Source organism: Gavialis gangeticus, unplaced genomic scaffold, assembly GCF_001723915.1.
Source record: "Gavialis gangeticus isolate Ggan-Ray unplaced genomic scaffold, GavGan_comp1, whole genome shotgun sequence".
Taxonomy (NCBI): domain Eukaryota; kingdom Metazoa; phylum Chordata; order Crocodylia; family Gavialidae; genus Gavialis; species Gavialis gangeticus.
In genome coordinates, this window is record NW_017728995.1 from 47933086 (window position 1) to 47947116 (window position 14031).

General features: G+C 40.4%; 1 protein-coding gene across 1 annotated transcript in view; it reads right to left on the bottom strand.

The window, feature by feature from the left end:
- Nucleotides 1–14031, bottom strand: part of NYAP2 (neuronal tyrosine-phosphorylated phosphoinositide-3-kinase adaptor 2) — a 155805-nt gene that overhangs the window by 25262 nt on the left and 116512 nt on the right. The window contains exons 6-7 of the mRNA XM_019503075.1: nt 7193–7211; nt 6981–7110 (exon numbers count right to left, since the gene is read on the bottom strand). Of these exons, the coding sequence (XP_019358620.1) occupies nt 6981–7110; nt 7193–7211 (149 nt within the window). The remainder of the gene's footprint in view (nt 1–6980; nt 7111–7192; nt 7212–14031) is intronic.

Sequence of the window (14031 nt, forward strand, 5' to 3'; positions counted from 1 at the left end):
ATCTACACATTCATTAATGTGCCATCATTACTGCGCATTAAGTTTAGTACTTGGGTAACCAAATACTAAATCAATGCGTAGTAACTTGCACTGCTGTGCAGTAGTGCCAGCACACGGGTTTTAAGTGATGCTTACTGTGCAGTAGCCTAATACTACTGCACAGTAGCTTATTAGCACAGTTTTTCCCAGCAGTGTTATTAATACTACTTCGCAGTGTTATTAAGTTACTGCACAATTAGTGTCTCATGTAGACACACCCACAGATTCCTAGTTCAAACTTTATATTTTAAGGGTACATTTATAAAGAGATAAATACATTGATAACTTTTGCAATAAATGTTTAATCATTTGTTATGGAGTAGCATTCAACAGATTGCTTGAAACTATGGCTTACGTTATAACACACTATTATACTCTAATGTCTCTAACACTATTTGAACATCTGCCTATTGCTCAGGAACTTATAGAAGTTTTTTAAAATGTGTTCTTTATATAAAAGTCTGGCATTTTCACCTGTTCCTTTAGCTTGGCTGTATGAAATGGTTTTCTTTCAATAAAGAATAGAAAATATTACTAAAAATAACACCTCTTGTCACTTAATAAAACCCCAGGCTGATCAAGGGGCTGAATCTAACAAACACATGAGAGACTTGATACATGAGCCATCCTTTGATACTGGTGCAACTCCCCCCCGATTAAAAGTTAGTGCTTCTAGGATCAATGCTCAACTGTCATAAAAGATGAAACATAAAACTGTCATAAAAGATGAAACAACAAAATGCAGAATGGGTCAAACATATTTCAATCATGGGAAACCACAGAAAACATGAAACAGTCATCAATGCAACCTTAAGTTCCATAAACTAAAGAAAAGAAGAGTAAGAAAAGTAAGTTTGGAGCAGAAAAATAGTCATTTCTGAAGTTTTCATTTAAAATACATGACATTTTTATTTTCATAATTCAACAAGACAAAATGAGGGTAAAAGTAGGTTATCAAAAGTGGGTGCTGGCATTCGTACTTCCTTGCAATTGGCGTACACATAATGTATATGAATAGCCACACATTTCTAGTGAAAGACTATGAACAAACACACATACATATACATAGATGTATAAACATACTATACATACATACATGGGTGAATATACATATTTATGTGCATACAGTATACAGACAATATACTATACAGGTACAGTAAGTGCAATATACTGTATTAGGCTATACAAACATTGGGGGATTCTGATGAAATAATGATAACCATGAGAACAAAGCCTGGGTGATTTGTGACGTAATTCAGATGGTAGCAAAATCTTGCTGTTCTGTGTCATGTTTTATGCATCAGGCAAACACAGTTTGAACAGAAATCATGGTACAATACTTCTGATTCATATACAAAGAAGCAAGACAACTAAGTGCATGGGGACAGTGGAAATGGGTATGAGCAGACAAGTAAATTTGTTCTAATCTAGAGTACAGGATCTTCATGTTCTTTATATAGGATGCCTATATATAAACTCATGCTTTCATGAATTCATGCCATTTTTGTTATGTCTATTTTTTCTTTATGAATACTACAAAATTCTTGCCCTGAGTTGAACATAAATACATACAGAAAGGAAAAAAGGAAGTTACATGCTTTTGTTTTTTCTTTTTTCTTTTAAACCAAGGCACAAATATCTTCACTAGTAATTGCAGCACCATCCAGAACTAACTCTGCAATGATTATTGTTCTGGTGTTGCTACTTTTGTTAATGAGATTAAAACTAATTGTTTGCACTCAAAAGTCTCAGAACAAGTTTTGAAGTTAATTTACAGGTTTTAAGAGAGAACAAGTACATTATATTAGGAATGCTTAAAAAGATATTCCCTGAAGGAGTAAGTAGTGTTACAAGATAAAATTAAATTATAGCCAACTTCTTGATGTTTAGGCTTTAAATATTATTTTAATATCTCTTATTAGCATAAATTACATTCCATGTTTCATTTCATTATATTGTAAGTTGCTTCCATTTTTAATACAGCCATGTACAAAGCTCTAAGAACAGTTAAAAATTAGATGAAGCACTTCCAGTTAATTTTTAGTTTCTCTTTATAGGCAGAATAGGAAAGTGATCTCATAAATACAGTGCTTCACAAGCCTCAAGAGATTTAACTTAACAAAATTAGCCCAATAAAACAATAAGAATTTCAAGGCTGGTTACCATTAATAATCCTATTTCTGTCAATTTTGTCTGGCAATCTAAATAAGTCTTCACCTGGTAATGTTTTATTCTCACAAATTAGTTTTGATGGACATTACCTTAAATTAGTAAAAAAAGAAAATATACTAAATAATAAGAGACACAGTTCTGAAAGACATGAGACAACTCACAGATCCATGTACCACCAAGGATGTGTAGTGGATCTGAAAAGATAAGGTTGATGTTACACTGAAAAACACTTGGTGCATTAAACCACCTGTGTTTTTTTCCCTAATCCTGGGGATGCTGGGCACTGGGCGATTTACTCAGGTTGCTCCAACCTGTGTAGACTTTCACTGGTCTCAACAGTGGAAACTTTTACGGAAGCCCCAAAGGAATATCTTGACCATGCCCCCTTCTCCTCCTATATGCTGTGCTTCTACTTGTCCATAACAGGTGACAGTGAGGTCATATGGACAGTTCTCACTAGTCAAGGGATCGTTTGTGACTTCTTTGGCTGTATCCACCATTAGGAGATTGATTTCCACATCTGAAGCAACACCAGTGTGCCAGAGAGCAGAGACCTTGATCAGTTAAGGTGCTCAGGGAGCAGGCCAACCTTACATGGGCTTCTTTGTCCTACAGGAATTTCCCCATGCAAAACGTTCTCAATAGGCTACAATTTATCCCTGTGCAAAATCTCCTATTAGTCTTATGCTAAACTATCTGAAATACTTATAAGGTCTTGAGTACCATAGTATCTGAGGACCTCACAAGTTTAATTGTTTTTATTCCCCCTATAGCCTGGTTTGGGGTACCATGTAAACCAGTACAGCCTGTTCCATGGTTAGGTTGTTGGTGACTAAACTGGCACCCCCACCTAGGCTAGCCTGGGTGAGGAGGATAGGTGGACACCCAGCAGGACTAAAAACAAGACCTGTCAAAGGGTGGATGAGCTCCCTGTGAGCTAACAGCCATCCATACCCGGAGAGGAGATGTGTGCCACCACGTCACTTTGCCCGAAGAATCACCAATCATGCACAGCATCTAAGGTGCCCCAATGGTTGCAGCAGCCTCAGGAGCGACTTGACTTGAAAAGCCTGGAGAGGTGGGAAACTGCTACTATCCCCTTTGCACAGAAGAGAAATGGAGGCACACAAAAAAGTGACCTGTCCAGCATCATACATGTAGCCTGCAATGAAGCATGAAATTGAACCCAGCACTCACCAATCTGAAGGCAATATATGGTCACTGAGATCAGCTTTCCCCTCTGCTTTGGGGATCTCGGGAAGATGTCAGCCTTCTTCTAGTAAGCTATGCATCTTCTTCTTTGTGGACTACTAGCTAAATGCTGCATTGTGACCTTTTGTATTGAACAGGTCTGATTTTTGCAATTAACTGATATTAAAAAAAAGCTTCTGGTATTCCATACCACTGTACACCAGGGCACTTTTATATATAGAATTCCCCAGAAACAACAAAAATAGTTGGAGTAACTCTGCATCATCTTCCTGTTACACTTCACTAATGTCACACACCACCAAGAGGCATCCCTGCTCACCATTCCCTGAAACACCAGATTCCGAATCACAGAATCATAGAAAATTAGGGTTGGAAGGGACCTCTGGAGGTCATTTAGTCCAACCCCTGCTCAAAGCAGGACTAGGCCCAACTAGATTATTCCAGCCAAAGCTTTGCCTAGCTGGGTTTTGAACACTTCCAAGGATGGAGATTCCACAACTTCTCCACATTGCCATCTTAATGAGTGGATCCATGAGTTTTTCAGAAATTCAGGTAGAGGTGTTGTGCTCACACCAGAAATGGAATTGCGAGCCTGGAAGCATGGTTGTCAGCGGCAAAAATTGGGAACTACTGTCTTAGACTATAGTATATATTGTTGATTTATCTTCTACTCAGCTGTTTCCTGAGGACAAAAAGGCTATCACATATGTGCCTACAACAGGAGAGGCTGGTTTGCTTTTCACATATTTTTGATGCCATTCTCATTCTTTTTCAGGACACCATGTTATTTGCCACAATCCCTTGAAGAGGGGACATGCATTAGGATTTGCCTGCTTTCCAGAGAGAAATGCACTTAACTGAGAGATATTTTGGGGGTTTTTTTGCTTTATTGTCATTGTTTCAGAGTGGCTATGCATGCTGGTGTGCCCGGGTTCAGAAGAGTGGTATTTCTCAGATAACCTGAAAGTAAACTAAGACACTCACATATCATTCCCTCGCTGCCAAATTCAGGCTATTTTAACCTTGTTCTTCCAATGTGTTGCAAAACATTTCCTGGTTCTTAGCAAAAGAAAGAACTGCATGACAACTGCATTGGAAAAAAACTGCCCAGATCCTCATATTTTTGTGATAAGATAATGAAATTCCAGATGGGCAATGGTAACAACCACATTAGTTTAATCATTGTAAACACTGTCCTTTCCCTTTGGATTATTCCCAGGCTTTGTTACCTGACTAGGTCAGGATGGTCACAAAAGGGACGCTTTTAATGAAAAATCATCACATAAAATGTTCCTCATTCTTTAAAAAATATGATTTGGGTTTTTAAAAAAACAACTCTATTTCTATGGAACAACCAGCATACAAGTCCTTGCTTTCAAAACTCCAAGGAGAAACACAAGTGACCAGCTGAAAAGTACCCTATCCATATTTCCTCATCTTAATTCCCTGGATATATTTAACAACTAGACATTAGTCAGGTTGACCCATTAAGGGTTGGCAGTGCTATCTCATATAGTCACTGAAGGAAGCTGGGACAAAAAACTGAGGAACACAAAGTTTCATCTTTCTGTTCCTTCAGAGCTAGGTACAGGCTTTCAAAAGTTCACACAAATAATAAATTGAGCAAGGGGAAATCAGGCATTTAATGCGCACATACTCTCTTTCTGCATGGAAGCATAAAGTCACATTTGAAACATGTCCATTTTGGCTACATTCAGTAGTCTCTTTCTCAGCTATGCCCACAAAATCCATAGGTAATTATCTGGAATAGGCCTAACGTTCCACTCCATTATCCCAGATCTATGTCATTGACTGAGAATCAGACTCATAAACTATAAACTTTGTAGTCATTGCTTTGAAGTCTCCTGGCACAACAGGATGCACCCAGTTTTCCCACTGGCTAAATTCTGCTTTCAGTGGGTGCATCTACATGAGACACTTTACTGAGAAGTAGTGTAGTTTACTGCACAGTAAGTGTCTACATCTACACATGCACATGCTTACTGCACAGTAAAGCTTGCTAACCGCCAGTAAATTTGATCCTTGAAAATGCCAGTCACAAATTTACTTGTGATTACTAACTTCACAATAGTGCTTGTGTAGAAGTCTGACCAGGAGCAATTCTGCTCCCAGTCAGCCAGCCACAAGGGGATAGGAGATTGCTCCCTGCCCCTGGGAGCTGCCTGCTCCTGGGGGGCTGCACCACCAGAGCCCAGGCAGGGACTATGTCCACCCTGCCCCAGCAGCAGGGAGCTCCAAGTCCCCTACTCTGAGATTGTGATCAGGGAGTGGGGGGCTAAGAGATCCTTATCTCCCAGCACCAGCTCTGTGACAGGTCTGCAACAGCTCTCCAGCCTGTTTCCCATCCAGCTCCACACTCATGGAGCTGAGTGGGGAACAGGGTCTCCAGCCTCCACCCTGCAATCACAGGCTGGGAACTGTCCTGTTCAGGGGCAGGTCCCAGCCCCATGCCCAAATCAGGTGATCAAGGCATGGGGATTGGAAAGAGGTGCAGGGGTGGGGTAGGTCCCAGCCCCCTGCTCCAATCTTCCAGTGGGGCAGCTAGCAGAGAGACCTGCCTCTCCCTGGCAGCTCTTGACTCTGACAGTTTGACTGCCTGACATGCTGCTGGTGCCACTTACTAAGGTATTACTTGTTGTCACTTAAAGTGGTAGACTGAACTGAGGCTGTAGGGGAGGAGGAGACCTCACTGGGCACACTGCTGTGTCATGTAGAGGCCCCAGTGCCAGTAAGTGTGCACCTTAACACACACACAGAGTCACACACTTCAGATTTTTGCTTGTCAGCAGCTTGAGGTGCAATTTTCCAGAAACCCCTGTACCTATCTCCTTGAAACCTGGAAGTCTTCATAGCCTCAGCAGGGGCTACCATGCCTGCAGTTTTCACCCTGCTGTGCCTTAGCACACACACGTGACATGAGTTTTGCTTCTCAGCAGCTTGAGGTGCAGTTTCCCAGAAACCCCTGCACCTATCTCCTTGAAGCTTAACAAGCTTCATGCTCTTAGAAGGGGCTATCATGCCTGCAGTTTTCACCCTGCTGTGCCTTCACACTTACAAGTGACACAAGTTTTGCTTTCAAGACTCTGAGGTACAGTTTCCTAGAAACCCCTACACCTATTCCATTGAAACTCAGCAGGCTTCAGGCCCTCAGAAGGGGATATTATCCATGCTGTTTTCATCCAAATCTGCCAAAAAATGACAAAGTTATAGGCAGTTTTGTGCTTCCCCATTATCACCTATGAGTAAAACGTCAAAACAGTGAAACAGTTTCAACTAAACGAAACGGAACAGTGCTTTTGAAATGAAATGAAAATGAAATATGTGCCAGGAAAACGGAAGTCAAAATGAAATGGTGCTATTTTGCAAAACCCTATCAGGCATGCCTGGGAACTGTAGGAGGCTGGTATGTAAAGAGATTCTACCCATTTCAGTGTAAAAAAAATACCTCTATATTTACAGTTCTTAAAAAGTAACTTGTTTTATTTCGGACCAATTCTCTCTGATTATGTAAGGACAGATTTCAAGCTGAAACTGACCATAATGCAATGTGGTGCCTTTCCTAAGGCAGTAAAATTCTTGTCATTGTGCTCTTCCAAAATGTTGACAGAATATTTAGCTGGACTGCTGACAGTAGACTTTTTCCTTAGTGTGTGCACAATGTTTGTCCTTGGGGAAAAAAGAAATAAGCTTTTTAAAAATAGTGCAACTCCTCCCTCGTGTGGCTATAGGAAAGAAGAGCAAGTCTGACTCAGCTTCACTGCCCATACCTAAAAGAGAGCAAATCAAACACCATCAATTCCAAAATCCTGTGGAATTCACCACAGGTTTTCGTTACCTCCTTCTAGACTGATGATGCTTGTGAGCCATTAGGAAGGGCCTAAGCCAGAGCCCCACCCTGCGCACAGCAGTATTTGATGTGCAGACCTAGGTCTAAATGTGTTGTGAACAGGATTGGTCTACACCAGGTTAACTGGAAAGTCAAATCCAAACACTCCAGACTTTAAGGAGGGATTTCAAAATTTGAACCCAAAGCAAAATTCACATTCTGTGACCCTTTCCGATACTGACTTTAGGGCATATCCAGGCTCCTTGTCCCATACAAGGGCATATTCATCCCTCTCCTGCACAGTCCTTCCAACACTTCATCTTTCCCCTATATAGTTTTCCCTATTCAAGATCAGTGATTCTCTTCTGGCCCCTTCTTGTCACAGAACTCCAGAAGTTCTACAAAGCAATCCAGGAGGTCCCAATCCCTGCTTATCATGAGCCAAGGAAAACAGCAGCAACAAGATTCTTCAAGAGCAGTCTACACTCCTTTATCTGAGAACTCGCCAGAAGAAAACAAGTTTGAGGTGCTTCCTTAGCCCAACAGAAAAAGGATGCGAGACAAGCAAGAGCAGCAGTAAGTGCCTCAGGGGCGGAGGTAGTAAGGAGCTGCAAACATTCAGAGATGTAGTTAACCAAGTGAGTCTGAAGTCAACTAGAATGCAGGGGGGAGGACAGAGAAGAGAACAAATTTTGAGCCAGTTTTTGCTCGCAGCCTATGCTACTGGCCTGCGACGTTACCCGGAGGTGCTGAACTGCGTACTCATTTTTGCTGGCTGGATGAGTGGTGTTGGGTCGGTTTGTGGCCCTTATCCAGGTCCAATCTGGCATGCTGTCCCAGCTGCGCATGCCAGATCAGGCCATGGCATGACCCCTCCCCCAACACTACTTCAACCTAGCGTTCAGGGTCATGTCATCTGGTCCACTGGGCTCCCCATGGGTCTGGACATTTGCAGGGTACCTGCAATTACGGATGACATCACACCCCCAGGGGGAGACACATAGGCTAGATGACCTGGCTTCATGGGCCAAATCTGGTCTACCAGCCAGAACTTGAACACCACTGACTTAAGTAACCTGTTCCTTATTTCTCTTCTCTCCTGACAGCTCAGATAGTCTTGAGGTTTCTAAGATCTTCAGGGTTTCCCCCTTTACAGCCATTGTTTAGAAACAAATGTCCTACTGTCCAAGGGAATAAGAATAGTTCTTCTCTCTTGGAACATTTTCCTAGTCATTTTACATACCTTGAAACAAAAAGAATGGGAAAATACAAAGTTTGGTTTTATGGTAATTCCTCTGAAATACTCTCTCCTCCCTTAGTGATATCAGAGCCACACAGCTGTTTAAAATCTGAAACTGGGTTTTAGCTCCATCTGGTGGCAATTGAGATGTTTTAAGGACTGTAACCTCTTATCAGCTTAAAAACTTAGAGAATCTATTCTGAATTATATCATCACTCGTCCAGACCATTCCAAAACCACTGGTACCAAATAAAACCAGTTTTCATTGGTCAAATCTTGTATGTAAAAATCAGATACTACACCTATTTGCCATGGCACACTTAGGCCTGGCTGCTTTAAAGATATGCTGGCCCCAGAGATTCTCATTGACACAGTTTGATTCCAGAATAATTCCACTAACATGTGTGGTATTGTTTCTAAACTATTACACTGAAGAAGAGGAGAGGAGAGAATCAAAAGGGCTCCTAAGGGCGACTGCAGTACAAATATATAACAAGATATCTCTACCCCCTCTCTTCTCCCAACATTATGGTAAAATGGCTTGTTGCATTTACTTAGCTAGTTTAGTTGAGCTGAAAGTGAGATCATCATCAGTAGTCTGCCAGAGGAAGAAAGAAGTGATCAGGAACTGCACCAGGCAAGCTATTATAACACACTAGTTAATCTACACACTGAATGTTTCAAATGACTCCTGAGGTTAGAGGCAAGAATTCTCATGGATGATATTTTCTATTGGATCAACTGCATGGTTGAGATAGACACAGACAAGCTTTCAGGTATCACAGTACATTCCTTCTTGGAGAAAAGCAGACACAACAGAGCTAAGCAAGTGATGGAACAAAAGCTTATGTAAAACTCCATATGTAAACAAAAACAGGATATAAGAGAAATTATCAGAAGGCCAACAGGCAGGAGAGATACAGTAAAAACATGATAAAGGGGGAACAAGATTGTTCAGGGGAGCTGTTATCAGGCAGTAGCAACAACTGAGAAAACCACAGTCACTAGACTCAAACACTAGTCAGCAGCAATTTTGACACTAGGTTAAGCCAACATTTGCTGGAAATATTGGAAAGAGGTTCATCAAACCTCACCTATGTTCAGGTTCCTTTGGGACTTCATTTGTCTAGGACTACAATGATCTGTCTATCTACGGGGCCCTGCCACTAGAACTTACCCCACCACTCACTTCTGCTGTTACAGGAATGCTGGACATGCCAACAAACTCATTTAAACTCCAAGGGAGTGTTGGAGGAGTGTGTGTGTGGGGGAAGGGGGGCAGAGTTTACACCAAACAGAAGCTATATTACATTTTTTCAGGATTTGGTATGAACAGAGAATAAGTGGGGCATTTTTTCATGATGGCGCCATGACCAAGGGAAGTATAGATGCACTCCTATAGCACTTTAAGAGCTATATCACATCTTTATTGGCATGTGCTAGAATCCCACCTTCATTCTGAAGAGCAGACATGTTATTACGGTACCTGAACTTCTTGCAGTCTTTAGTCTATTAATCCCTGGAAGGTTGGGAAATGCTAGTATTCTCCATTTTACAGATGGGGAGCTAAGGCACAAGAAAGCCAAGTGATCTGTCCAAAGTTGCATGCAAAAAATTTGTAGTAAACTAGGGACTTGAAGACATTCTTCCCCAAATGCTAAGCTAGTCCACACCCTTCCTTTCTCTACTCATTGTATTCCTTTCTGTGGGATGGATGGCTGGATAGGGAGTGCGTCAGGAAGGCTCTGTTCCCATCAAATCACCAGCTAGTATGTAGAAACCAGCATGGGATGTAGACCAGCAGCAAATTACCCTCATGACTTAGAGAAGTCTTCTAGGGGAGAATGAAGAAGAACAATTTTTTCCCTAAACCATGGCAGAGAGGGCTTCTTGTGAAGCGGAAGGCTATTCCTCAGTACACATTCCGAAGAATTCCTGACTAGCAGTCTCTCATGACTGCACAATCAGCCTTACTAGTCTTTACAATTGCATGGAAAAAAGATCTCTCTGCTAAACCAAAGAAGCTCAATGTCAGCTAATTTGACCATCTTTGTTTGTTCTCTTCTAGAGAGATATTGAAGAATCTCTAAACACTGGTCACTAGTTGTTTGGTGCACTACATTTTTGTAATGAAAAGTGAAATCAAACTGCAAGAGAAGATGTCATAAACATGGCCTTGACACAGAGCAAAGAAACAGAGTCCAGACAGAGCTGACTAGATGGACAGACTCAGAAACTTGGAGTAGAGGTACATGGAGCTACATTCTCCCATCCCACGAATAATTGAGATTTCAGAAGTTATCTTCCTGATGTGGAAGGTGATTTTCAAGATTGTTCTGCAAGACAGAGAGCCATGTCAGAAAAGCAAGTAGCTCAATGACTGAGTAATTCAATAGGGAAACCAAAGGAATTGAATATTTATTTATAGGACAACTCTCCCTGCCCATATTGTATAAGTGGCCTACCCACCAAGCTATAGAAACAATCTTTATCTTATTTTAGGTCAAGTAACTAAGGATGGCCAAATCTGGCCCTTTTATTGTAACACATTCAAGCCTGGTGGAAGCCTGATAACATCAACAACATGCTGGTGCCAGTTTCTTTCTGGCATCTTTTTATTAACCAGCCCCAGCTTATAGTAATAATATTGAGGGATCAAACTGGCTTTTGTTATGAAGTGGATAGTAATTTTACCAGCATACAGAGATGTTTTTTCTGTTACCATTTCCTTAGTATTTAAGCACGATGACTGAATACTTCAGTTCGGAGCTCACCATCTACCTGTAACTACTGTAATTTTTTTTAACATAATGGAAGTTGAATAGGGCTGCTGTGATCAGATATGGAACCTTGTGGTTCTTGATTTATTTGTGCACATTTTTCAGTGGCAGACTTCATTAAATGTAGCAGTCAGGAAACCAGCCCTGCTAATAAGATTGACAACTGCAGGTTATTTACTGGCTCCCTTGGAACTTTTGTACAGCATTGCTGTGGGAAAATACAAGGTTTGAAATGAGATTAATGAAAAAAAAGCACAGCTGCATTGTTTATGTTCTTGAGGGAATTTGTGCATATTGTAATTCTGAAGTATGTTCCCAGATAAAGTGGAATGATGTCAATTCATTGGGGAAATATTTGTCTGGTGATTTTAACAAGAATTAAAGCAATAATAAATAATTTGCCCTCTATGGAAAAGCATGTTGCAAACATTCATTATAATAAGAGCAGAATACTCTGATGAAGTACATACATATTGTGGAACCTTTTATGTTGCATGATGATACTACAGTGTGAAGATATTGTAAGCTTGACTTGTGAACCTCAGGTAGGACATTCTGGGATTATTCACATGCTTAAATAGTTTGCAGCACTGGAATCAAAGCACTCAGAACTTTGCAGGATTGGACACCAAGTCATTTCCATTAGGCTTCTTATATTTCTTACATTATAAAGCTTATATCTGGGCTGAATCCACTGCATATTTTTTGACTATGCATACACAAATGTGCTGAAAAAAGGATATGAAATGCCATATTTTTCAATACATTTTCCTAGAACTACAGAAAAGGAATAGGATTAATGAGGGCATATGATGAATTTTAAGTATGTCATTTAAAAGTGATAACAGTAATTTTTTGTAGCTGTCAAGATATGTACAGATCTTATTATTCCTTATTTAAAACTGAATTAAAAAAACAAACAGGTTTTATTTGTAATTAGGGGGAAACGAAATATTATTTGCTCCCATGTTAAGACCACACGTCAATTTTGGTGCACCATTATTTTTTTTTAACTCTAAAAGTTCAGGATCAGTTCTATTTAGAAGAGGACGAAAAGCTTGGGTGCTCAGTCAACACTCATATAATTTACCTACAATTTTTAGGAGCCAAATTCTGCCCCATAATGTATTTTGTCTTTGATTAGAATCTGGAAAATGCCTTCTTCACAACAATCTGTAACTCTACTTTTTGATCCCAGCTAGCACTGGGAACAGAAAAATCACATGAAAATAAATTAATTTTGTCGAAAATGATAACTAAATATTTACAAAAATTTTCCTAAAAGGTTATGAACAAAAATTCATATCTGGTTCATACATTGTCTACAAATAACTCGACCCTCTGTAATGTACAGTTACCTCTGTATTACACCTTTTTAAAAATGGTGTTTATAATAATATTATTTTTGCTGGAGCCTGGTGAATGTGGAACAAAATATAGTCTGAAATGCAATGCGCACTGTTTGGGGCATGGATCTCCTGTTCATGCGCATTGAACAAAGTGATCTTTGTGTCTCAGTGGCAGCTTTCAGCTGTTACTTCAATATAAATAATTCATAAATGTGAGTTATAGCTAACCATACTTATAATAGGAGTACCCTTTTTAACAAGCTTAGATCAGTAACTGATCTAAGTGGAATCTTTGCTTGTATTGTTCAGGGAAGAATGTGATCTGATACATCCTGTTCAGAATTCAGAGATGCACACGATCTATCTGGTATGTACTCCTGTAAAGTGTAACCACCTTTATTATACAGAAGAAAGAGATAGCAAACTTGCCACTAGATGGAGCCATCAGCTTACCAATTATTTTAAATGCTCCTAAATTTCTTTATTAGGTATTAATATTTTCTCTCTGGGTGCATCTCATTATTTAAGTTGTTAATTCTGCCTCTTTGTTTAGTAGTGTTTCCAGGAGAAGCATAAAAGGGGAGATGATAAGGAGACCACATAATTAGCCCTTAAAGGCATGAGTAGGGATACCTCTACTCATGAGCATGAGATCTGGCTTAGGGAACCCTGGGGCAGCCTCCCTTTTCAGAAGGTATAATTCCAACAAAGCGTGGCAGGTAAATTGAAGGGGGGGATGGCCCCCAAAAAATCAGAGGTGTCAAGGGCTAAGGGTGTGTTGCTCGCAAAAGACCAAGGTGTTAAGCTATAGAACAATAAAACTTATTTATCCAGAGAACAGTCCCTTGCCTACAGTTCTGCTGTTCCCTCCTAAAATCCCCTGGCAAATATAAGAACTTCTCCATAACACTCTTTAAGGTATCCACACAAAGGGGGCTCCAGGGACTTTGTGGCAACCCCTGGGGAGGATCCTGTTATATAACCAGGTTCAACTTAGCTGGATTTTTTTGCAATATTCATTCTTGACCCAAAGTTCTTGTCCTCTAAGGCTTAACTTTCCTTGCCAATCAGTCCTACTGTCTGCTCTCTTCTGCTTACTTACTCCTGAATATCCCCTTTGAAGTGATTATTTATTGGGGTGTGCGAAGCTTCGGTCCCTGATTCGATTTGGTGGAGATTTGATCCGATTTGGAATCCGAATCGAATCAGAGGACCCTCTAATCTCTCCAAATCGAATCAGAACCCTCCAAACTGATTCAGAAAGATTCGATGATTTGGACATAGACACAGCTTTAAATATTTTTTCTACATACCTCCACGTAGCAGGCAGCTCATGAATGCTACAATACTGGGACACATGGAGCATCCCACGGAAGTGTGGGGGGCCCCTCA